The sequence below is a fragment of the Lissotriton vulgaris genome, chromosome 5 (genome assembly GCF_964263255.1).
Source record: "Lissotriton vulgaris chromosome 5, aLisVul1.2, whole genome shotgun sequence".
NCBI lineage: Eukaryota > Metazoa > Chordata > Amphibia > Caudata > Salamandridae > Lissotriton > Lissotriton vulgaris.
Window position 1 is genome coordinate 233,797,533 of NC_141693.1, and position 26,281 is coordinate 233,823,813.

General features: G+C 45.7%; 1 protein-coding gene and 1 pseudogene across 2 annotated transcripts in view; one reads left to right on the forward strand and one right to left on the reverse strand.

The window, feature by feature from the left end:
- Positions 1-26,281, forward strand: part of ANAPC2 (anaphase promoting complex subunit 2) — a 346,730-nt gene that overhangs the window by 91,556 nt on the left and 228,893 nt on the right. For both annotated transcript variants that reach the window (XR_015295865.1, XM_086921245.1), the window contains exons 3-5: positions 5,318-5,450; positions 6,317-6,491; positions 24,222-24,341. Coding sequence is in view for 1 of the 2 variants with exons in the window: in XM_086921245.1 (XP_086777371.1) it covers positions 5,318-5,450; positions 6,317-6,491; positions 24,222-24,341 (428 nt within the window). In the remaining variant the exon portion in view is untranslated. The remainder of the gene's footprint in view (positions 1-5,317; positions 5,451-6,316; positions 6,492-24,221; positions 24,342-26,281) is intronic.
- On the reverse strand, positions 9,412-9,539 carry LOC147710577 (small Cajal body-specific RNA 14; annotated as a pseudogene).

The following is a 26,281-nucleotide window of genomic DNA, read 5'->3' on the forward strand; positions in this document are numbered from 1 at the left end:
CACACGAGTATAGTAAACGAAGAGCCCAGTCCTGATTAGTAGGCGATTTCCGGGACTTCGTTGTGGTTGGCTTCGAGCCGGTTACCTTACATCGGCACGTGTGGTGTTTCTGAAGCAGGAAAATGGTAGCGGTGACAGCAGCTGGTGGGGCGCCCGGTACCGGCGGGAGTCGTGTATCCAGTGGTAGAGATTTGAATTGTGTCCCCGAGGTAGCCGATAGCCTGGGAGCTGTGGCCAAGCAGGGGTAAGTGATGCGAGCAGGAGTAACAAAAGGAGGGGTAAAGGGGATGTAACGAGGAAAGTGAGGGAACCCAGTTTGACAGCATGTGAGGCTACAAAGGACTAGTGGGAGGGCATGTTAAGGTAATAGGATCAGCAACGGTTTTGACGGGGTTACCAGAGCCGCTTACGTGTTCTCGATAAAGTGGCACAAGATGGCCGTGGGTTTGGAGACATTGGAACTGTACAGTTGAAGTTGCACAACGTGGGTGGAACTTTCGGGGCAATGCTCTCTTGGACTTACCGCACGAATTGTAGACTGCACTACTACTTCTGTAGCCGTAGATGCATTTTATGGATGATTAGATGGGGACTAGGAGTTTTGCAAGGAAATCACAAACCTCCGTTAAATTTACGTCATGCTAACTCCCCTTTATTGAATAATTCGTTTTCTGCATAATATGACTTGTTTAAATTACTATGACGTTCTTTATGTGCCAAGCTGTATATGGCCCTAGTCTTTCTCACCTCTTCCTGATAGCGGGTTTTTTATGCAGGATCTCCAGCCAATCTCTGTGTTCCCTGAAGCACTTCTTGCAAAACCATTTATGACGGCGTGAGGAGAAAATCACCCCTGTCCTAGTAAGAGCCGATTTGATCGATCCGCAGATACTTATAGAAGCTGCCAACATATTAGCGTCAGAGGCATCCACATTTAAACAAATTAAGAAATCAGACTGACAAGTAGCAATCAGTTTTGAGATGAAATCAGCCGGGGTATTCTTGGCCCATCTTGCCCATCGGCCTTGATCAGTTAATGTAACTGAATATATGTGCATCTCAGCCACAGAAAAGTGGCCATCAGAGGATTAGGGTCACTGTGTATATCCCACTCTAACCTGACATTAACAAGAGAAATTAAAAAGACATGCAGGGACAAAAATCTACTCTATTTATAGAGCTAGCGCCCCTCCCCTTGTGCTTGTTTTTTAATTTCATTTCGCGACCGAGATTTCAGCTTTGGACCACATTGAGTTCACTGTGGTGCATGCTGAGTTCGACATGGTCCATGTTCATCAGAAAGTCTCGTAAACGTGGGTCACAGCTGTCGTCCATTTCCAAGAATTTCCAAAGTTCCTGCTGGTGATCACAGTTGATGCTAGTTGCCTCTGTCGTATATCCAATCAATGCTAGTGTTTCTGCACTGAAGTGGCAGAACTGAACTAGGCTTCAATGGATAACTTGCTTTTCTCAATATGTAAATTACTTTGTTCAAGTTATCTGCATAAGGTCATCTAGAAACTGCACTTTAGGACAAAATAGTTCGCACCATCATGAGGTTAAAAAAAAAAAAGATCGGTTTACAGGTGTTCGGTCAGAGGGTCATAAACAGACGTCCTACTAATCCCATTGAAGAATTCTATCCCGCCTCCTGTACGAGAATGGAAGGAAAGCTTTCCCTCACAAGATTGAAAACCAGCTATTGTGAAGAATGCCAAGTCCCTGGATTTTATCCTCTGCAACTGTCCGAGAAAAATCTCTGTTATAGCCAAAAACGCAAGCCTTCAACTCAGTCTACTCTGATGCACCAGGCAGTTCATTCCAGAGCAGGACTTAAAGACTGTAGTCCGGGCACTAGCTTCTCAAGACTGGACTACAGGAGCGGCTCCTCTCCAGGCTCCGTAAAGTTCATCTGGCACCCTGCCAGAGCTGTCACCCTGTCCTCCGAAAGTGTACTTTTCTGACAGCATCTGCCCGGCATGAGGTTCAAGAGCATGTTTGTGATCTTCCGTTCAGTTAGTACCTGACATTACAGTAATTGTTACCATCATGGATGAGGTCCATTGTTCACCTTCAAGTCTGCGTCTCACCTTTTGCAGCATGTGCACTCCTCAGACCTGTATCCTCTACAAGCATTTCATGATTTTTTTTCTCCCGTCAGTGATTTGTTCCTCATCCGTTTCCTTCCAATCTGGCCATATCTTTCCACACAACGTAACGCACTTTCTATAACATCCTCCTGTGTCCTGTACCTTTTCTCTTCCCTCAAACCCCTATTTCCCCTTAAACTCCATTTTTTTTTTAGACAAAAACTCTCCAGTTCTCCTTTCTTGTTTGTTTGTTCTTATTCCCCCACCCCCTTATGTTACAACTGCTTTTAATTAAACACAAAGCATCCACCAAGGCCATAATATCATGGTGTGCAGAGGACTTTTCGATTTGGCTACAAACAGGGCCGTTTCGTGTAAGGGACATGTTTTTATTGACTGGCTCTACCACTCTCTGACTGACTCACTCACTCACTCTCACTAACTAACTCACTCTCACTAACTAACTCACTCTCACTGACTGATTCTCCAATTCGCACTGACTGATTCTCCCACTCTCTCACTCACTCTCTATAACAGACTCTCACTGACAGACTAACTCACTCACTTTCACTGACAGACTCTCACTGACTCACGCTCACTAACAGACTTTCACTGACTCTCCGACTAACTCACTCTCACTGACACTCTCCCACTCTCTCACTGACTGACACTCTCCCACTCTCTCACTGACTGACACTCACTCACTCACTCACTCACTCACTCACTCACTCACTCACTGACTCACTCACTGACTGACTGACTCACTGACTCACTCACTGACTGACTCACTCTCACTCACTCTCACTGACTCACTCTCACTCACTGACTCACTCTCACTCACTGACTCACTCTCACTCAGACTGACTGACTCACTCTCACTCAGACTGACTGACTCACTCTCACTCAGACTGACTCACTCTCACTCACTGACTCACTCTCACTCAGACTGACTCACTCTCACTGACAAACTCTCTCACCCTCTCTCACTGACTCTCCCATTCTCTCACTGACTGACTCACTCTCACTGACTGACTCACTCTCACTGACTGACTCACTCTCACTGACACTCTCACTGACACTCTCCCACTCCCTGACTGACTCTCCCAATCACTCTCAACCCCTGACTCACTCACTCACTCTCAACACAACACATATTGCATTACAAATGCAATAGGTGTCACATTTGCGAAACTTTAAGCTATTGGCATTGTAAATAACAATGCTATTAATTTATCCATTTTCAAAACCAACACATAAATAAAAAAAATGTCATTTACAATGCCAATAGCTCAAACTTTCCTAATGCAAGAACTATTGCATTGCAAATGCTTGTTTTAGAGGTACATTTTAATTAGCCACGAGTCTTCCTCTGTATGTGTATGTGTGTGTGTGTGTCTGTGTGTGGCTCGGTGTGTGGCTTTGTGTGTGTGTGTGGGGGGTGGTGGCTTTGTGTGTGTGGTTCTGTGAGGGTGCAAATGCAATAGGTCTCGCATTTGCGAGCAATTAAGCTATTTGCATTGTAAATGGCAATGCCATTTATTTATGTTTTAAAAACAAAAACATAAATAAAAAATAATGTCATGAGCAATGCCAATAGCTCTAACTTTAAGAATGCCGAGACCGTTGCATTGTAAATGCTTGTTATGTTTGTCCCTCCCCTGGAGCATAGTCTCTTTACCATTTTTGGCTTGGTTGAATTATATTCTTCTACTGATCACTCTTAGGACACTACTCTTTGTCTTTTTGCTTAAGCAATTCATTAGAGAAATGTTTTGCAGCTCTCTCCCTCGTATGCTTCTCCCGGCTTCTCTGACGAATATCTGCCACCCCTCTCTGTGTTTCTGTCTCCCTCAAGTTGCAAGTGCTCTCTCGTGCTTCTCCTTAGCCAAATTCCCACTTTCCCGGCACTCCTTAATGGTGTCTCTCGTGTGCTTCTCCCCTGCCTATATGTTGATCTTCCTTATATGCTGATTTTTCCTTAGCCCACTCACTGCTGCTCCCCCATCCGCTCCTCCATTATCCCAACCTTGCTGTCTTTTTTTTTTTTTAATACTTTGTTTTCTAGAGTAGACAAGGCAACAAATTGCTGCCTGCCTTTCAAAAAGCTATTTCGGTCTACGTCCGTTGTTTTTTTTTATTTTTATTTTTTTATTTTTTTTAACCAATCCGTCTCAGTTGCGTGGTCACATGTCGTCACGTGCTACAGGCCTAAAAGAGGCATGGCCTTATTCTTGCTTCTTTTCCAGTTTCTTTTTCTCTTGCCCATGCTGCAAAGCATCTTGCCTATGCTGGCATTGGCAAAGCCAATGGTTTTTTTTGTGCAATGCCTAAAATTCTTCTCAGCCACAGGTGAATACTCCAGGCCTTATCCCAGTTAATCTTTTTGTTTGCCTACCATGGCACCTTAGACTAGAAGCAGTCATATGCAAATCAACCTTGTTCCTGCTCCAATGGGAACAGTCCACCCGAACTGCCAAGCTAGCTCCTCTGAACCATAAGAAACGCAACCAAAGATCGATTTTGGCCTAGTTGCACCTCTTTGTTTGGGTGTGGCTTGGTTCCAGTGCCACAGAGGGCACGGTACTGTGCGGTCAGATATGAATCTGCTGCTAAGCAGTATTGAAAGAGAAGCTGTACTGAGTGAGCACTGGTAGAAGATGAGTTGTTGGGCCCTCCTGCATTAGTAGCTATTATGTAGTGATATTTTAGAGTTTAGTTTGAGAAGGTGGTGAGTATGTATGATGATGAGTGCTGTTGTATAAGGCATTGTTCGATTAAATGTTCGGAGCGCTGTTCTTTGATGTACTTGTGAGCTCTGTTGGACAAAGAGCTGGTGTTGGCTTTTGTTGGAGCAGTTGCTGTTTGAATCCTGTTGATGAGGGTCTGTTCCTGAATGTTGTTGCATGAGGTACTGTTAAGATGTGCCATTACAGGGCACTGTTAACAGAGCCTTGTTAGTGAGTGCTGTTGCACGAGGAACTGCTAATGCGCTCTTGGACGAGGTGCTGCCACTGAATGCTGTTTGACAATGAGATATTCTTAGTGAGTGCTGTTGTACACAGTTCTTACATGTATGTCCATTATACTAAAAAGATCAAGCCAAAAAGTAATTGTATTTTTGAGCCACTGTTCTGGTTGGTGCTGTGCCTTGTTGGATCAGACCGTTTCATGTTAATGAGCTCTTCAGAGACTGTTGGTCGTGTTAAACATGCCATGTTTGTATCCAGTCACAGATTGAACCTGCTGGAGAGAGTCAGTTCCGACGCAGTCACCATAATCCTGCACAAGATGATAGAGGAGAGGATGGAGAAAAAATGCAGAGGGGAATATGAGCGATCCTTCCTTTGTGAATTTCAAGAGGTACCCATGCAACATCATTCAGCCTTGCATTGTTGAATTGGGGTATTTCTGTATCATTCCTAAACAGCTCACTTTGGCCTACGTATTGTGTTTGCTGACCCTTGGGACACCTTTTACTCTCTACTGATTACCTCTGATTTGCAGTTGTTCAAATTGACTTCCATTGGGACATGTGACGAGTAGTCTCCTCTGGTTGTAGTCTTGCTCACCTCAAAAGGCGAAAGGTGCCATAGCTAAGGGGTTGTTTTAAGGACAAACTGGAGGGAGGAAGCTTTAGAAGGACCTTGGAGCAGCATTTTTGGATGAGCCTTACAGTAGGTATTTGTAGAAAGTGGAAGGGTCGGGAGCGAGGATGGCGGGACATCAGGTGTTACTTTTATACTGGTTAGGCGTGTTCCCTACACCAGAATGTGATCACACATCATGCATGTGACGATGAATGTGATGGGCTTAAGCCTAGTGACTTGCAACTATTGCTTTGTGTACATTTGGGACTGCCATATTTCACATATTATCTTTAAGCAGGGGGAGCATGTAATTATACATAATGTTTTATTGCCAAAAAGAATATTTTTCTATCTCCTCATTTTTTAAACTATTTATACCGATACTTCATAAACGACGAAGCATTGCGATGGAGTGTTATTTTTTCCCCAACAGCCCGTGACATAAGATGCGACCAAGACTATGAACTGGAGGGTACTTGTGGAAAGTTGACTTTTCTACCACCAAATGCCAGAAAGCTGGTGCTTAATCAACTGCACTGGAGAGTTGGATTTGACTAGAGAATTTGATTCTGTTCTGAGGGCGGCTGTAACTTTATCACTGTGTGATTGTCACAATGGGCTCTCCTTCCCTTTTCACAGTGGATCGAGAAGGTGATCGGCTGGCTCAGTAAAGTGTTCCTGCAGGACAAGACTGGCGCTCCCTCGACGCCGGAGTCCAGCAGCACGCTACGGCGGTGGCGCTGCCACGTGCAGAGGTTTTTCTACCGTATCTACGCGAGCATGCGCATAGAGGAACTGTTCAGCATTGTCCGAGGTAAGCCCTAGACACACCTGTTAATACTTTCAGCTGCAACCACCACCAGAACGCATGCTAAAAGTGAATCAAACGGCTGCACTTCATCTATTCATAACTGTACTGTTGATAAAATATAAACATCTCGTTCAAACTCTACTCTCACCAAAGAGTGTGCTGCTTGGACTTTTTCAGCTGTGAAAAATGACTTCACCTAACTAAAACAAGCATTTACAATGCAATAGGTCTCCCAGCATTAAAGTTTGAGTTATTGGCATTGTGTATGACAATGCGTTGCATCAAATTTTTAGCACACTTTGAATTGGTGAGCAGTGTGAGTGTGTGCAAGAGTATGGTGTTCTTGAAAGCAGTGTGGTAGAGAGTGCAGGAATTTGGGTGACCTGAGCAATGTGGATGATGCACCTCACACACGGGGCTGACACAGTTATTATTCACACAGCTCTGATGCACCTCAGGTACGGGCTCACAGATGTTATTATTCACACAGCTCTGATGATGCACCTCACGCACGGGGCTGACAGTTATTATTCACACAGCTCTGATGATGCACCTCAGGCACGGGCTCACAGCTGTTATTATTCACACAGCTCTGATGATGCACCTCTGGCACGGGCTTACAGCTATTATTATGCACACAGCTCTGATGATGCACCCCACGCACGGGCTCATAGCTGTTATTATTCACACAGCTCTGATGATGCACCTCACGCACGGGGCTGACGCAGCTATTATTCACACAGCTCTGATGATGCACCTTAGGCACAGGCTCACAGCTGTTATTATTCACACAGCTCTGATGATGCACCTCTGGCACGGGCTTACAGCTATTATTCACACAGCTCTGATGATGCACCTCAGCACGGGGCTCACAGCTGTTATTATTCACACAGCTCTGATGATGCACCTCATGCACGGCCTCACAGCGGTTATTATTCATACACAGTGATGACCCCGGGGGCAGCCTGCACCTTCCTACGCTACTGTCTCTGCATATCACAATAAGTCTGGTAATGGGCAAACTGTCTTGGTTGGCATGACATGAGGAAGTCTGGTAATGGGCAAACTGTCCTGATTGGCATGACATGAGTAGGGAAATTTGAAGGAAAAAAAGGCAAAATTCATTTTCACAACCTCTTCTTTGAACTTTGCCAAGCAAACTATTTTAAAAAGACCCATGAAGACACCCGCCTGATTTTTCCACTCTGTGCTAGCAACATATGGGGGAAAGGCTTAAACGAAGGGCCACAGCTAAAGTGCACTCATTGGATTCAAAACAGAGTTGGTAGGATCCTGGCATCTGGAACATTTACACTTCTTAAAACGGCACCAGGGACACAAACATCCAACAATATCCAGTTTGCTGTGAGAATAAGCCATCATTTTCCCTTCAAATATTAAGCAATTTAAATGTTACTGCATGCAAAATGATGGGGGAAAATACATGTACTGTATGCAGCCTATGCAGTAAAATCAGAAACATTGACCGTAGTAATTCCCACTAATTCCCCCACAGCGAGTTATCAGATGCTTTCATTACAAATCCAGATTGCACTTTAACTTCATTTTAAAACACATCAGCACTGCAATATAGTGGCTCGTGAACAGGTAGGTGTACAGTAGGCTTCCAGGAGTTGTGCTTTAAGGGGTAACGTTGGCGCCTCCTGGATCCAGCGGTCACTGGATGGTGATGCGGGCCCTACAGTCATGTCAGAGGGACTGCAGGAGCAGGTGGTTATTACATGAGGTCCGGGTAGCTGAGGTGACGAGCATGCCGCCTCTTGCACCACCGCGGCCTGCCTCGTCCTCTAAGAGGTCACCCGGGAAGCGGCCGAGCAGTCAAGAAAGACATCAGGTAAAGCAGAAGAAAATAAAGCGGTACACAAAAATATGGCAAATGGAATCTGAACCTCGGCTACATTCAGTACCCCCTAGTATTGCAGTCATTATGATATTTTCTCTACTCGAGGTGAGCAAGTGGCAGGCACACTGCGCAGGTTTTCTAACTGACCCTACTACAATAACTGACTTTGCTGACATTTGCAGAAACGTTCTTTTGTTTGCAGTGGTGCAGTGTGGACTTTCAATGAGAGGGGTGCACATCGGAGTCCTCGTTTCTTATTAACAGTACGATCAGTTTAGGAGGGCAGTAGGGCTTCAGGTTGCAGATATGTATGACTTCCCAGACTTTATTGCTTGATTTTGCTTCCGAAAAAGTATCACTCATAACCGCTGAAATGTCACTCATAATTACACATAAATTATGAAAACGTCACACATAGCAATCTGAAACCTTGGCAGCTATGAAGGTCTACGTGCTCTTTCGAGACAGTTAACCACTTTCAACAACACCCCATCCCTCCCAGCCTCACCCCAAGCCGGGCCCCCTGTGCATGTTAAAGGTGCAGGCCTTACCTTGCTGTAGAGCTCAGAGGCGGACATCGCGGCGCCTCGTGCCCCTCCTTGCAGGGTGCACCGGATGAACGGAACTGGAAGCGTCTAGGCCGTGACTCCTCGCAGGTGGGCCTGTCCTGAACCCAAATAAGGCCTCCCCCGAGCCCGGCTCCCCGTACTTAAGCCCACCCTCCCCCGGCACCCCGCCTGGCCTCGCTTTGGCGCTGCAGGGTGTTTGAGCCGTTGCCAGGACTCGAACCCCGTAGCCCGGCTTCATAACCATCTGCTTCAACCTTGAAGGTAGTTATTACAGAACTTAGAGCCTTTACGTCAAAGTGTGTTTTGCATGCTTGTAAAATGGCCTGCCCATCCCCACTTCGCACTTATTTACACACACGCGCGTGCACTGAAACCTACGCACTGCTCCTGTCTGTACAAATTTCGGTGGAAACGTTTGGTTTGTTTCCTGTCTCAGTATCTCCATATCTCGGTGCAGGTTCATGCGGCGTCCTCGCGCCGCCTTTAAAAAGCTGTAGGGAGCCGTAGCACAGGCACCTGGGGTCCTGTCGGCAGTGGGCCCCCTCTCGTTGCTGTACGTGGCTGCCTTGGGGTCACATGGTATTACTGACGCATGCAACCGTCAGGGAGGACACCCACGTGTGAGGAGGAGCGGCCGGGGATCGAACCGCCCACGGAGAGAAGCCGCGCCCACGGAGAGAAGCCCATGCCCTAGAGAGAGCCCCGCGGTGGCAGCTGAAGACCGGAGTAGCGGTAAGTGGCGGCGGGGGGGGGGCGGGGGCGCTTGATGCATGTGTGTGTGTGTATGCGTGTATGCGTGTATGCGACAGCAGGGGTGAGTTCTCTTTATGTTGAAGACCGGAGTAGCGGTAAGTGGCGGCGGGGGCGCTTGATGCACGTGTGTGTGTGTGTGTGTATGCGTGTATGCGACAGCAGGGGTGAGTTCTCTTTATGTGGGGGTGCATGCGTGCATGGGCGCTCGTGTGTGTGTGTGTGTGTCTCTGCGTATGCGCATGCGCATAGGGTGTTGGAGCTTCCCAGGAGACGGCAGCTGAGCGTGTTCGCGTGCGCGTGGCCTACGCCGATCGCCTTTGCGCGCGGCCGGTGCTGTCTCCTGGGAAGCATAGTCAGCAACAAAAGATCTCCTGGCGGACACAGCGCTGACGCGCTGTTAAACGCCAGGAGACCTAAAAAACTATGAGTATACTTCGAGCACTTGAAAGCATATACTGTAATTTTGTAGCTGCCTATAAACACTTGTAGTGACCATTTCTTCTTCCGCACAAACTATGCTCTGTTATTTGCGTAAGGGATGCTTCTGTCCTCACTTTCTTGCCCTTGCATCTCGCTCACCGCGTGCCCTTTTTGTGCCCGTCCTGACTGGTGTCCACTCCGCAATATCTGAGGTTGAAATTTGAAGATAACTGCGGCCTATATATTTGGGTATTACCTTCATGGTCGAAATGTTGGGAATTTTGGGGACTTTATTCACAGTGCTTACACGGAAGCAATGAAAACAGAATTGTTGTGAATTAAAGCTGTGTCAAACCACAAGTCAAGATTGGTTAGTGTTTCGTGTTCAACAGCTGTGTGCGCTTTTATGGTGTATCCCAGAATGCACACACTTAATCAACAGTTTAATCACGAGTCTTACTTCTTGTGGAACTTTTCCATTATTCCATGTAATCAGATGGGTGGAATACAAATTTAACCGTAAGCGCACCGTTATGTCCCAGTGCATTTCTGGGTGAAACTTTCATCAGTGGCCTAGTTTATGCATGTGGAGATTCTGCTAATACTAAACTAAACGGTGAAAATTAAGCTCTATGCTCCGTGCAATCAAACAAAAAGTCCTAAGAACTAATCCATTACTTTCATTAAGATGGTACTTTAAGTGTACACAAATGGTAACATTTTTAACATTGTGGTTGTTTATGCAGAAGGGGAAAATGTGTCTGTCCCATAATTTCTGATTATCTAATATCGACTGCCTGTTTGTACTTTGTTTCGGTAAAAGACTGAAGATTTCATTCTCTGTTGACTGAGCGAGGTTAAAGCAAATGTAACACCTGCCCACTATTGGGAAGCTGTATCTTTGTGGGCTGTGTGCAGGGTCGGATTGGGATCACAATTCGGCCCGGGCACTGACGAAAAAAGTGGCCCACATTTAAGAGGCGTGGCCCATATTTAAGGTGCGTGGCCCACATTCAAGGGGTGTGCCCTTTCATGAAACACCATTTGCACAGACAAGGAATGAAAGTGGGAGGATACTGTTCTTGCACACGACACAGGGCCAAGGTGACAATGGCCTACATGCTGAGAAACTAAAAAAAAATAGCAAGGCCCCTTTTTGTCACAAAATTATTCCAGCCCTCCAGCACAGGAGCACCTGAAAAGCAGCAAAGCCCCTGCTATCACTAACCTACTCAGCCCTCCCCAGACCTTCAGCTCAGGAGCACATGAACAGAGGTAAGGCCCCTGCAATTAGTAAATTAATCAACCCTCCAGGCCTTGGGAAAATGTCATGGCAGGGGAGCACAAAACACAGCTTTCTGGGTCATCCAAGGTAGCCAGGTAGCCAGGGGGGAGGCTAAGGTAAAGCTGGTGCTTGGGAAGTGCCTTCCCAGTGTGTTCTGGCAGTTTGAGTGTTTACCATTTACTGTAGTATTACCCTTGTACCTGTGTATGGTACCCTTTTGTAACTAGCACTAGTCACTTTTCTCTTGTAACACACTGTTTGCTACCTCTCACTTTTGTTTGCTTTAGATACTTGCACAAGTGCCACCATTGCCTACATAACGTTTGTTCTTGTGCTGGAGTGTCTGCCATTAATTGCAGTATTATACCTCTACTTGTATTTTGTACGCTTTTGTAACCTGCACTCGTATCTCTTTTTCCTCCTGTAATGTATCGTTTGCTCCTCTTGTATTTTGGTTGCTCACTATTGTCACTTTTGATTCATGTAACTTAACGTTTGCTTTTGTAATTTGTCCACTTATAATTTTAACCTCATGTATTATTGCTGTTCCTAGTGTGAAGCGCTCTGACACCTTCGGGTAAAGTCCGCGCTATATAAAATCGCATAAATAAATAAATAAAAAAATTCCAAACATCACCAGGCCCCCACAGCAAGACCCATTCTTCCTCGACCACTATGCCCTGAATGTGAAGGGCTGTGGGCGAGGTGTTAAGACTAACACCGTTTCTGGGCTGCATGGGCGCCAGGGGGCCCGAGGTGCAAATGGCTCAAAGGCCTGAGAAACACCTGGCCCCCAGGGAGGCCGATTATTGCAAACAATCACCCCTCCCCAGCCAGCCTCAGCTTGATTGCTTGGCAGGGTAGGGGTGAAGGAGAGCCCACAGCTGACAATCGCTGTCTGGCCGCACAGCGAGGCTGCTTTCATTTTCTCAGTCTCTGTCTCAGCGCACTCTGTGGACCGTTTTTTTTCTCCCCTTTCCTAGTCCACTCTCTGTGGACTGGGACAGGGGAGAAAAAAAACGGCCCACAGAGGGCACTGAGGCACCGGCCCTTCGGCCCATTCCCGAGTGCCCGCCTTGCCAATCCGCCCCTGGCTGTGTGCATGTACCATTTTCAAAATAACTTGTTTTGAGACTTCATATTAAGTTAAGTTCTTTGAGTTTGCTGCCACTGCCAAGAGTCAATTTGGGCAGCAAGGAAGGAGCAGGGACACCTCTTGTTTTACTGCCGCAGGTTCAAAACGCCACAGGAGCCGCCGCAGCCGTGCTGGGACTACACTTCCAAGCAGCCCCAGCGGCGCAGCGTAACTAACGCCGCAACATTTGCGCCAGGAGGCGCATTTAACGGGAGCAGCCCTCGGTGGAGCGGGGGAGTTCTTTGAGTTTGCCGCCACTGCCAAGAGTCAATTTGGGCAGCAAGGAAGGAGCGGGGACACCTCTTGTTTTACTGCCGCAGGTTCAAAACACCACAGAAGCCGCCGCAGCCGCGCTGGGACTACACTTTCAAGCAGCCCCAGCGGTGCAGCGTAACTGACGCCGCAACATCGCGCCAGGAGGCGCATTTAACGGGAGCAGCCCTCGGTGGAGCGGGGGAGTTCTTTGAGTTTGCTGCCACTGCCAAGAGTCAATTTGGGCAGCAAGGAAGGAGCGGGGACACCTCTTGTTTTACTGCCGCAGGTTCAAAACGCCACAGAAGCCGCCGCAGCCGAACTGGGACTACACTTCCCAGCAGCCCCAGCGGCGCGGCGTAACTGACGCCGCAACATCGCGCTAGGAGGCGCATTTAACGGGAGCAGCCCCCTGCGTCGCGGGACGAGCCGCGCCAAGTGCGGGCCCGTTTAAGCCCGTTCAAGACCGGTCAAGGACGGGACGGGCCACCCCCCCTTACATCAGCTACAGCGCATTAAGGTTAGTGCAATCCTTTATTGCTCGTCTGCGCATAATCCTGTCACAAAGGAGTATAAGAGACCGCTTTCATAAAGCAAACATGTCAACCGCACTCTCCGATGGAGTGAATGTCAGGAAGTCTACCGGAGGGTCACTAATGGGCACCCTGGACAATTTTCTGGTCAGGGTAACCTCAGCACTAGCTAAGGATATCGAACTCAATGAGCAGAGACCATCCTTAGAAACCCCATTTGATAAGAGATCTTCATTGGGAATCCTAGCGAGGGTCAGATCACCAACCTATCATCTGGTCGAGTCCCAGGACACACTGCCTCCCTCGGGAGTTGTAGAGAGAAGCCCCCTGCTACAGTCTGTTGTCACTATCGAATCAAGTCTGAATTCCCCCAACGGGACGGACGCTCACAATGCTGCAAAGAGAATCCCTTCTCCCAATTATCAAAACTTGCTCGGCCTAACATGCTAAAACAGGCCTCGCCCAGAGAGATGCGGGAGCAACATCCAAAAGAAAGCGAACTGGGGCACAAACACTCGCAAGGGGAGGGGGTCGGGGGGGGGGGTGCTAAAACTGGCAAAACGGATGTGTCCAACGAAGATCCAGTTGCTAGACTCCCTCCCAGCCCCGCACATTTAACACTAAATCCTACAGATGGTCAAAGTAGGCATAATTCTACCGTGGGAGGAGATGTACAACCTGACCTGGGCCCATTGTTTTGTAAAAAATTGGAAAGCACCTTTATAAAACTATGTAACCTAATTTCTGCACGATTGGACTCAATCAAGAATAGACTGGTCTGTCTCTAACTCTCACTCTCATCAGTCCAGAAGCAGGTGGGAACGAGGAACAGCGACCCAACTCGCAGGCAGGCAAAAATCCCAGGACAAACGCCAGCCAATTCCAATGATGTTGTAGTAATAAACAGTTCTACTGCCTCCACTCAAAAAAAAACACATTGCCCACTGATGATACTCAGACCTCTAATTTGTCAGGAGGCGAAAACACAGCTTTAAGGGATAGACCAGACCAAGTAGCTGCCAGTAGGCCTGCAGCTACACAACAAAAATTGCCTGTGACGTCCCAACACACTGTTGTTACCCTGCCAACTATTAACCTTCCACCTGAATCAGCGCCCTACGTGGTAGTTTTGGCAGGGGTCCCTCCATTGGCCCAGGGGAAAAGGGAGTCCTACACAGATCTTAAAAATAAATGCACCTTCTGGCTCAATGAGAAGCGCGCATTGCCAACACATATACGAGCAGAAATTTTGTTTGCCAGAAGAGTGAACTGGATTGGGAGGAGCTCTAAATCTATGGTGGGGGACTGTGTTATAATTAATTTTAGAGACTGGAGGTGTGTTGAATTTATTTGCAACTGGCCCCAAAACTATTTGTTGCCCGGAATTCTCACACTGCCCCTGTCCTATTTTTATGGTCCCTGTTATTCTATTCCAAGAGGAACATTCCCATTAGATGAAGTGCAGAACCCATGCCCACTGGGGAACATCATGTTGCTCAATAGATTTGACACCCTGTCAGGACTGGGGGACTGTGACTGACGGTATGTGCCCCAAAGCCCAGTCCTGAATAATTTAGCCCTAGGAAATGGGGGGGACTTAGAAAGGAGGTTACGCCAACCCACTATTCAGCTATCTCCAGCAGTTCACGGGAGAGTAGGGCAGAAGGGTGTCGAAGGCCTTATTGATCTGTCACCATCCAGCGAAGTACTCCCCTTTTGTTAGGGAAACTTCGTTGAGAGGAACAGTAGTAATTCCATCAATAGCCTGCACAACTACACCTAACACTCTACCATCTGCCCAAAGTCCGCTCCCACAATTCATTCAAATAAAACAAGGACTTAAGAAGGTACCTGGCGGCTTGACAAACCTAGCTAACAGTGCCAACCCGCCTTCTAAAACATCTCATCAAAAAACAACCTTAAAAATGTTATCCTGGACGTAGCAGGTCTTGCCGCCAATCTAGATATTCCTGATTGGTGCGCCTTTGTAGACCTCCACGGGATTTGTTTATTCCAGGAAACATGGGCCCCTAATCCAATACATAGACTGGGCTATGTCACTTATATGGATCCAGTTTTGAAGGGACCCAGAGGTAGACCATCGGGGGGACTGTGCATCTGGGTAGGTGCTCACTTAGGGTTCACCTTGAAAAGATTAGACACCAATAGCCCCGATCTGATATGCATTCTACTCTTACATACCAATACACCTAAACTGGCACTTATTAATATCTGCTCAAGGCCGCAGGACTGGGAGGCACCTCCCAGACTTTAGACTCTTTGACCACTCTTCTTCACTCCCTCCCGGGAGATGTCGCGTTGATGATCGGCGGTGACTTCAATTGTCATTATGAACCACTTACTGGAGTTCCCCGGATCTCAACAGAAGAGGATGAAATATGGTCAATCCCTTACCCGAACACATATCCAGTAAAACAATGGTCAGCTCTTGTACTCCAGTTAACTTCCATCACTTATTCTTTTTCCATAAGAGCATGTAATGGGCGACTACAGGGGGATAGCCCTGGGCACTCAACCTATAGTGGGATGGGGCGCACTTCTGTAATTGATTATTTTATGATCAGCACGCCCCTTTGGTCTAAGATCCTCAACTTCCACATCCTTAGTCGCACAGAAAGTGACCACAACCCCCTGTCAATTGAGATGAATTTTAATCTGACCTCTGAGGGTAATGAAACCTATGAAACCAGCGACCTTAGACTAATCCAAGGTGGGAGGAGAATCCGATGGGTCAAGTTGAAGAAGTCTACTGAAGATATGGGCAAATTGTATTTGAGCATAATACCTCTGCTAGAAAGGGCAAATTCTATTATGGCTCTTCCTCCTGGAAACAGTGCACAAAGGCGCCTATTAGAACTTCACGAGAAACTTACCGCATTATTGGCAAACTCCTTTTATAAAACAGCGCCTATTAAACCCAAGATTCAGGCTACCAAACACCCCTGGTTTAATACGGGTTGTAGAGACTTGAAGCACGCACTGCTTAGGGCACTGAAACAAGGCACGCCGGTCGCAGTGTCTGAAGCTAGGCGCGCCTACAAGCTAATGATTTTTTATGCAAAAACAGAGTGGGAAGAAGAACGATGGTTCGCCATCAGATCTGCACTCGAGGCCAAAGATACTCGGACCTTTTGGAATCTCGTTCATACCGGGAAACCAGAAGGCAGGACCTCGATTGATCCAAATATTCCCGAAGAGTCCTGGTCTCTACATTTTAAAGAGCTCTACTCTATCCCCTCCCAACCTTAAAAAGTGTAGCCCCTTTAACTTTGCTGGTCATGGATCCTAATTGGTCTACACCGCCCTTTACCTTGGATGAGGTCCATACCGCAGTGCATAGCCTGCAACCCAACAAAGCGCCTGGGTTAGATAGAATTCCAGGCGACCTCTTTAAAGAGGAACCAGTTGTTTGGGCCTATTACTACTATACAGTGCAATTTTGCAGTGCCTACCCCTCCCTGGCACTTGGTTGGGGGCGGAGATAATACCCATTTACAAGAAGGGTTCTCCGCTTGAACCATCAAATTGTAGGCCAATCAGCCTTATTGATGTAAGTCAGAATCTATGCAAGGCTACTCTTACAACGCTTATTGAACTGGGTCAATGATAACAACATTTTGACCCCCCTCCAGGCAGGGTTTAGGGTCAAAACGTCCACAACAGACCAACTATTTCGGCTCCAGGTTCTTTACTGGAAGCACGTTGTTGTGGACCGGGGAAGTCTATACTTAACGTTTGTGGACTTAAAGTCAGCATTCGGTATGGTGGATTGAAACCAACTTTGGTCCATCCTACTATCCACAGGGGTACCACCATATCTTTGCTACCAATTTAAACTTCTCCACGATGGCACTTTTGCCAGAGTACGTTTTGGAAAGCATGGTCAACTAACTGGGCCCTTTCCGGTCGAGAAGGGGGTCAGGCAGGGCTGTGTGCTTGTCCCAACCCTCTTCTCCCTCTTCCTCAATGGGCTTATAGAAGATCTACTATCCATTAAGGACATTGACTCCCCGAAATTGGCCTCTCAGAGATTTCCCGCATTAATGTTTGCGGATGATACCTTGCTGCTTTCAAAATCCCCCATGGGTATGCAGAGGGTATTAAACCAGTTCACTAAATTCTGTAACCAAAGAAACCTGGTAGTCAACATCGATAAGACTAAGTATATGGTATTTAACGCCAACACTACTAACTGTCCCCTTCCTATGATGGAAGGTAGACCACTAGAAAGAGTCCCAACCTTTGACTACTTAGGCGTAACCTTAAACAGTAGAATGGGCTGGGGTGCACGATTGTCCGAAGGCCAATTTAAAACTAAGACAACTGGGGGGATTTTAAAAGTAAAAAAAAACTGTGCTTCTAAAATTGTTAGTGCCCCACTTGAAATATTTAAAGTTCAAGCAAGGTCATCTTCCCTTTATGGGGCAGAACTTTGGGGGCACGTCCCTTCTACCGAGTTAACCACTACAGAAAATAACTTTATCAGGCAAATCTTAACCCTGCCCAGAAATACCCCACTTGTTCCACTCAGGCTGGATTTGAATATTAGCCCCATCGCTGATGCCATTGCCTCACGCCCACTGCTTTACTGGAGGAGGCTGTGGAGCACCCCTGAGCTGGAAAGTTACAAGGAGGCATTAAAGGTGGTGCTGGCTTCCCCAGGAGCAGGTAGGATTCCGTGGCTGCGTTTTGTAAGGCAGTCCCGCGCTCTGATCGGACACGAAAACTTATGGTCAAAGCCTGAGGAGTCCTGCTCAGCTATTTCCAAGAAAACTCTGTCCAACACCATAAGGGACTTTAATCTCAGGAAGACATTCTGCTCAGTTACAGCTACGACCTTGACTGGCGCCTTCCTGAATTATAAGGCACTCTACAGCTTTGAACAAGTAATAGATGTAATTCAACCTACTCTAGCGAAGCAGCTGTACTTACAGTTTAGATTTGGAACATTGCCCCTCTACTCTGTGACTGATAGGTAGACGGGGGCCCCGTACACCTATGCCCTGTTTGTTCAACAGAGGATGAAACAATTCTCCATGTCACCCTCTTTTGTCCAGCCTACTCACTCATACGGAGAAAGTGGATAATTCAGCTGTGTAACTATCTGGGCATCAGGAATTATCTAGTCTTCTTCGGGATTTTGAAGTCTGACACAAACCCAGTAATAGTGTTTGCCGTAACCAAGTTTTTGTTTTCTATGTGGACCATTAGAAGGAAACTGCTTACTTAAAGATGGCACAAATGTATCCATTTGTAGAGACTCGGAAATTAAGTGGATCATCAAACGCTATCTTAACTTTTTAAACTTTAGAAAATTATTTAAAGATTTATAGTCTTAACTTATTGTCTTCTCCCCTCTGAATTTGTAGACAATGTATTTTAGCATATATAATCACTAATGATTTGTTTTAAAATTTCTCATGTATTTTTATGTCCTTTGATGGTTAAAACTAACCGAAATAAAGTTTTTTTGATTTGAATTAAGTTAAAAACAAAGTTATTTGGTAAATACATACCAGAAAATTTACAGAATAGGATCGTGTGAAAACATATTACTATTAACTCAGCAGGAGTTACCACAAAGCCTTTCGGTGTAAAGCCAGCATGGATATTGTGGCACAGTACTACCTTTTAGTCTTGCAAGCAACACCTCAAATGGAATGTATGTGAGTTTTGAGGACAACCATTTCAGAGAGTGCGTGGAGCCTAGAACATTTATCTGCATGTTCATGAAGACTGGTGGCCATATTGGGTGGACAAGGAACAGGAAAACACTAAAATGCTTTATTGGCCGTGTTAAGTTGACGGAAAAAAGTGCCATACGGTTAAAAAGATTCATCTGAGGGCTAGCAGATTCTGAAACAATTGATTGGCAAGCTAGCGCCCCATCAGGAAGGCAGAATGCTAAATTGGAAAGCTGGTGGGCATACTGGGTGGTTAAACATAGGTCTGTCAGGCGTCAAGGCAGTGTTGCCTGGTTGGTGGGCATGTTGAGAAAGCTTGTGCTGAGTTGTACATTTAATGTAGAGCACTTTATTTTACTAGCAAGGTTACTCTAGTGTGAAGTTCATTTAATTCCTTGTTTGTTTATTGAACGGTTTTCTAGCGCATCAGTGGTTCATGTTTGGTTGCCTTTGGTGTTTTACAGACATACTCCCCACTTCTGCAAGGCATTCGTGAAGGGCTTCTAATAGAGAGCATTAGCCCCAGTACAGTTTAGGAATAGTGTTAATTCCATTGAAAGACAGGGTGATAGGAAGTAATTGAATTCTTGCTTAATGTGTAGTTGTGCAAAGTGGCAAAAGTTGTTCTCTACAAGCTTGGTGAATTTATTTTCAACACTTCACCAACTTTGTTAAAAATTGCAGAGGTAGAAAGTACTGCAAAGTTACATTTGCAAGAAGCAAACCACTTTTATCAGAATATTTTTACCCCAATATGATTGTTTTTCCTTTTTGCTGGAATTGTTTCCTGTGTTTGAAGTTTACAAGGGTGACAAACGTTGCATCATAGTAATACTTCAGTGGTGAATTTATAACTTTCCACGCCCTTATTTGACGGTTTGTGATCTTTACTAGGCTTGTGTTTTGTCTGGTTATGTTCAGTAATAGGTCCGAGAGTGAGTGTATTAAGAAAACTGTTATTTTGATCTAGCCCACAGTTCAAGCATCCAGCAGGTCATGAGAATTATTTTTTTCATGAACAGAGGAGTCACTTGGAGAACGGAATGTACATTTGTTCATGAGGAAGTTTGGTGTTTTGTTGTGGATGGCTTTGGGGTTGTGTCTTCAACTGGGAATTTGATGAGGGCAGTTACCTGATCCTACAAAGTTTTTAGGTCTCACCTAGAGCGTAACGCTGCTCTAGGAGTAACCTTTAGGAATCGGTCAGCTCTTTTCAAGCACTCATGCTTGTGCTGACATCCACATTGCGGGAGCGAGCAGCGCGTGCATGCGAATTGAAAACAGATGACATGCGTGCCCTGCTCGCTCCCGCTATGTGGATGCCAGCACAAGTAGAGTGCTTGAAAACAGCTGTTCCCTTCTCAACTGCTTATTTGGAGGAGGAAGGGGTTCTAACATTTTCTTTACTGCAAATCTTTGTGATTTCAGCTTTTAGATGGTTTATGGAAATGTGTGCTATGAGCTTCTACTTCAGAGGAAATCGTAACCAGCCCTCCATTTTTATTGTTAAAAATGTCGATGCTGCTTTTAGTCTGAAAATGTTAGTATTACAGTGTTGCTTCAAAAAGCGTTACCAAGCATGACTGGTCAATTAAAAGCGTTTGCGCTTTAGCATGTTTTTTAGGTCGAGGACCATAAGGCTGCGCTTGCGCAGTCTTCGGTGAGAGATTTAATGTTTTCTAGTATGGGGCTTGAACCCGCCTCTTTTCCATTGGCTGGCTTCCTAAACGGAGACCAGCCATTGGAGGAGAGGGGCGTCACTCCTTTCAAGCCGTCTCTTTCGGATTCGGGGCGTGTTTTTTGCGTTTTTTCGACCTGTGACGTCATCCGTCACTCAGAACGCAAAAAACACGCCCCGATTCCGAAATTTTCGGAGCTTTGTGGCTGCCATTTTGCTGCTCGGTAAAATCAGGAGAGCAGCGTCTACCAAGGTCATGAGGAAACTATCCCTTGTCTTGCCTCTGTCACCCTGTTTGTGCCGTTTTTCTTGCCTCTGCCACCCTGTTTGTGCCGTTTTTCTTGTTTTATAGTGATCTGAAGATCAAGATAAAAAAAATGGACTCCACAATATCGACAAACAACAAACATATCGTCATGGTAGCTGCAGTTCAGTATGCCTGGCCTCAATATTTTAATATTCACCCCCGCCTCCCCCTGCACAGCACCCTCACTCAGGGAGCTGTGCACTCACTCACCTGCGCATTCCGCACATTCTCACAGACTAAAGTATTCCGTCCCTGCATGAATTCCTGAATCTCTCCTGAAAAGAACTTTGGGACAGTGAGCGAATAAAAGGAAATATCCTTTTTTGTTGCGCTCTGCACTCCTGCAGCCAAGGGACGCCGCGTGCTCTGAGGCTGAGATGGTTTTACAAATTATTAATTTAGGGCTGCGAATACAGCGAGCGCCAGAGCAGACTAACGAGGCGCTGGATTCAGGACAGCAACACAAATAAATGGCGCTTAAAACATTGAAGGCAGAGTGCAGAGGGGTGGGCAGGTGTGGCGTCCAGTGACTGAGTCAGAAAACTCTGAGCAGCAGCCCCAGTGAAGGGGGAGGGAACACGGGGGCAATATTCGCATTATTGTAAAGTCACTTTCATGACGCACGTCACCAACGCTGTTGTCTGCTCTGTGACCTCTGTGCTCTTCTTGTGGGGTGTGTGTGGCATATTTCCGTGCTGAAATAAAACCTGATCTCTTCGGATGAGACAAGCTCCGATAAACTCTATCCACTCAGAACCAGCCACCAGGCCTGCTCAACCAGACACTTCCAATAAATCCTACCAAAGCAAACATCTTGCACGCCAGATCCTCCCACCTCTGGGTACAAACTGACGGTGACCTACCAAGTAACTGACTCAGGAAACCCTGTAATATAACCAGGAGCCCATCACCCGCCTTCCACCTCCACGTCACGTGGTAGATGGACCCACCCTTCATCATTCCCAACACCCAGAAGCGCGGACCTGGACATCTCTGCCAACAGAGCACACACCACGCTGAGCCTTCCAGGCACGCGGCATCATCACAGATCTGTAAGGGTGGGGATGTGGCGGAGTTGCCAGAGTATATGATATGATATGTGTGGCTGTGTGTGTGTGTGGCTCTGAGGGAATAGCTTTTTTTGTAGGTGGCTCTATGTGTGGGTGGCTCTGTCTGTGTGAGGGTGGCTCTCTGTAGGTGGCTCTATGTGAATGATTATTTGTGGGTGGCTATGTGTGGGTGGCTCTTTGTGTGTGTGTGTGTGGGTGGCTTTGTGTGTGTGGCTCTGTGTGGGTGTAAATGCAATAGGTCATGCATTTGCGAGCGATTAAGCTATTTGCATTGTAAATGACACTGCCATTTATTTAACGATTAAGCTATTGGCAATGTAAATGATAATGCCATTTATTTATGATTTAAAAAAAAAAATGTCATGAGCAATGCGAATAGCTCTACCTTTAATAATGCCGAGATCATTGTATTGTAAATGCTTGTTCTTCGGTAATAGAAAATACGAACATTGGCCTAGCAATATCCCCTAACTAAACTCGTATGTCAGCGGTGTACTATTTGGGTTGAAAATCTTTTTGTTGACACTTGTTTAGTGTCCTTGCTCCATCTGCTGTGTAAAAATAGTACTGCAGGGTTACTTTGCATCTTATTCTTATTGTCTTCTGCCGCGAGCACTAAAATGAACGGCCTATAAAAAATAAAAACAAAATAAGAATTTGTAGTGCTTTTAAGCCGTTTCTAAGACAGTATCCGAGTTCAAGCTGCCGTTTTTCATTTTTCCTTCTGTCTTCGCTTTTCCGCCTTTTTTTCATCCTTCGCTTGCGGGGATCTCGATTAATACTCCCCTCCTGAATGCACGAGCGCTATGAGGTGCAGTGACGGGGATGTTCCTTCCTTTAACTGAGAGGTTGCATTGGTGAGGCCGTGAACGCCTTTATGTACTGCTATAGGTGGGTGATTCAGACGTCCTTTTTTCCCCCAGACGCCATTGTTTCTGAGATGTCCCTTACCTCCTCCACTTCTGTCAGTCTTCACCTTTGCTGACTTTCCTTCTGCCTGAAACCTCCCTTTCAACCCTTCATCATAAGCCTTGTCATATTCCAAGGGCACAGAGAGCATGAAAGTCTTGAAGTAACCGGTAAGTACCAAAATCCACAATCCGGTCCAAAACCAAAAGGCAACCACAATTACAATGATGACTTATCAGGTTTCACTGCAAACATGACAGAACGAGCATTGGCATAGCTAATAGGTCTCGTCTTTGGGACCTTACAAGTGTTTAGTTATCCAGCACAATATCCTTGGTGCAACAACTTCAACTGTTGCATGGCTAAACACTTATAAGGTCCCAAAGGCGAGACCTATTGGCTATGCCAATTCTTGTTAGACCTACTGTTCGTCTTGAAGTAGATGTGTGTGTCTGTGTTTAGGGCCGAGGGGCCAAGGCTATGACGCAACTGGGCATGCTAGTCTGGATTTGCCGTAATTGAGACATGACCGATCAATGCCTGGGTGGCTGTGCTGAACCCTACATCCCTTCTAACATGTCTGGGCATTAGATCTACTGAACATCTTCTAACGGGTTTCATTTTCCTGCTTTTATAACATAGATTTAGAATCCTTTGTTTCACCAAGGTATCGTTAGAATCAGTACTTATTGTTTGAAGCAATCTGTTTCACAATAGTACCGTTAAATTCAATGGTGGAAGATAAGCTAGAATACCAATATCCGTAGGTGTTATGCATGCCATCTGTTGTCCTTTCTGTGTACTACTAGGTAAAAAACTAGTTGTAATGCTACTATCAGATAATACTTTGATAGCAAACTACAGCGTATCTTTCAATGATTTTACAGTTTAATTGTGCCGGTGAAATAAGCAAGTGACTTTAGTCAACAGACGTTGTTGCTGACCTGGGTGTTGCAGGTGCAGTGGCACCAAGGACAGGCAACGATTGTTTTAACTACTGAACAGGACAATAGGGGAGCCCATTTAATGTGCTTGCCCAAGGCACCCGTTATAGGCCAGCAGCATAGCATATGTTGCATGCCTTCGAAGACAATTGTGGGTTCCAATAAATCTTTTTGGTGTAGGAAATAGGAACACTTGGTGAGGCTTTTTGACCCTTAATGTATACTGTAGCACTAAACAGTAACTGTACCAATGGTATGTGTTTGATACACGAGCACTGCACACATTTTGAAAAATGATTTTTTTATAAGATTTTCCAGATTCTAAACCAGCAATAGAAGACTTGAAATACTGCCTTGAAAGGACAAATCAGAGACAGCAGCTCCTTACATCACTGAAAACGGCGCTGGAGACCAGGCTATTGCACCCAGGTTCGTTGTACATGTTTCCTCAGCACATCTAGTAGATGGACAGGCTTTATGACCAATTGGACACAAGTCTGAGTGAAAAGTGGATCTGACATACTGTTGTGCTTATATTGTCATTGCTTGTAACCTTGCACCTTAGAATGTCTTGATGTGCGTTAATTTCATTACAAGCCACAGTTTGCTGGCTTGTTTCACAAAGTATTATGTGGAATTTTGAACTACTATTTGTGAAAGTCACTTGGGTTTTTTAGCTGACTAACTGGTGTTTACTTTCAAAAACACTAATATCTCTATAGGCAGATACACACCGCTTCATGCCATCTTCGTTTACATATCTAGACTGGCATATCAAGAAATTGGAAATCTTGCTACCTGTTTATCTGTGAGCTCCTTTGCTTGAAAGTTCAGGATTGGACCTGTTTGTTTCATTAGGTTCTCATCTGTCGATATTTAGAAACAGAAACTTGTAAATAGAGAAAGTTGTGCATTTTTTCTCATCTTACACTGATTGAAATTGACACTGGCTCTTTAGCGCATTCCGCAGGTGTCGGCCTATCTTGCACAGAGCCTCTTTACAGCTGATGGTCTTTAGAAATAAATGGCTCCTCTTGAGGCGGAGCACCTATGTGTCAATTGCTTTCCCTTTTCTTTGTTTGGATTATACATATATTTACTATGAATCGACTGGAGCAGTGCAGTTCTGCCAGAAGGGAATGGGCAAGTGGAGCAGGGTTTCAGTCCTGTCTCCAGATTGCACTCCCAAGAGAAGTGAGGAGCCTGATTTCAACCGCAGCCACAAGGCTTGTAGCTGTTCTTTTCTTTTTGAGCTTGTATAGGCTCTTCAGACCCGGTACTACTCTAGCACAGTGCTTGTTGAAAAGTATGATCAACTCCGTTTGCTACAGACACCAGGCGGAGGCACCTGTGACACTCTGAAGACAGTGTGAATCTATTTGATTCCAGCACAAGAGTACAGACCCTGTATTTCTCACCTCCTTCATATATTTATTCTTCATTCTCAAAATGAGGAGTACGAGAAGTTGAGAGGTCAAAATACGACCAACAGTGTTTAGCTAGCCTCTCAGTTAAAGTAATGCTGCATCTATCTATAATGCCATTGCGTGAAGCGAGTTATACACCCTCTAAATACCCTTATTCTAAAGATAGTATTTACTTGCACTGTGAATAACTGAAAACATTAGAAACGTTTCAGAAGAAGCCTTTTCATGTTTTGAGGAGCTGGTGTACAACCGTAAATTACTGTACACCTAATGTTTTTGTCTTTGAATTTGTCCAAGATGGAGTGCTGTGTTACTTTGTTGTGCAGTCTGTTACATATTGTGCCAGACCGTCTGCTTTAGAATGTCTGCAGACAATGTTTAAAGGATGGACAACTGGTAACTTGTTTGTAAAAAAAAAAAAAGTTAGGTGAATTCTTGTCCCATGGTTCGATTTATGAAAAACATGCAAGCTTATGGAGAGAATTATTATAACAACCTTCCTTCATGCATTGTGGCTGTTTTTACGTTTTAAGAACCAACTGCAGACTTTACATTGCACCAGATATACTTTCTCTGCCAAAGAAATGCTTCCATTGCAATGCATGCATGGTGATATCGTTCGGTAAAGCCACCATTGTAAGATGATGAAAGACAACCGCATACACTGTTGTACACCCCTGCATGTGCAATGAGACAGACTAATTTGTTGGTGCCAAATACTCCCTTGGTAGGTATGTTGCAATTGGTGTGGCCAGAAGTGATGTTGCCAGTGTCCTTGTCATCAAACTGCCCGCAGCGGAGACATGGCTGGAGCTTGCTGAAAGTACTTTCTCCCTACCACCCCCCTGCCTGTGGCATTCTATTCCTTGTCAAGTCAAGTCAAAAGATTTGTATAGCGCGCTACATACCCAGAGGGTCTCAAGGCGCTTGAAGAAGGGTGGG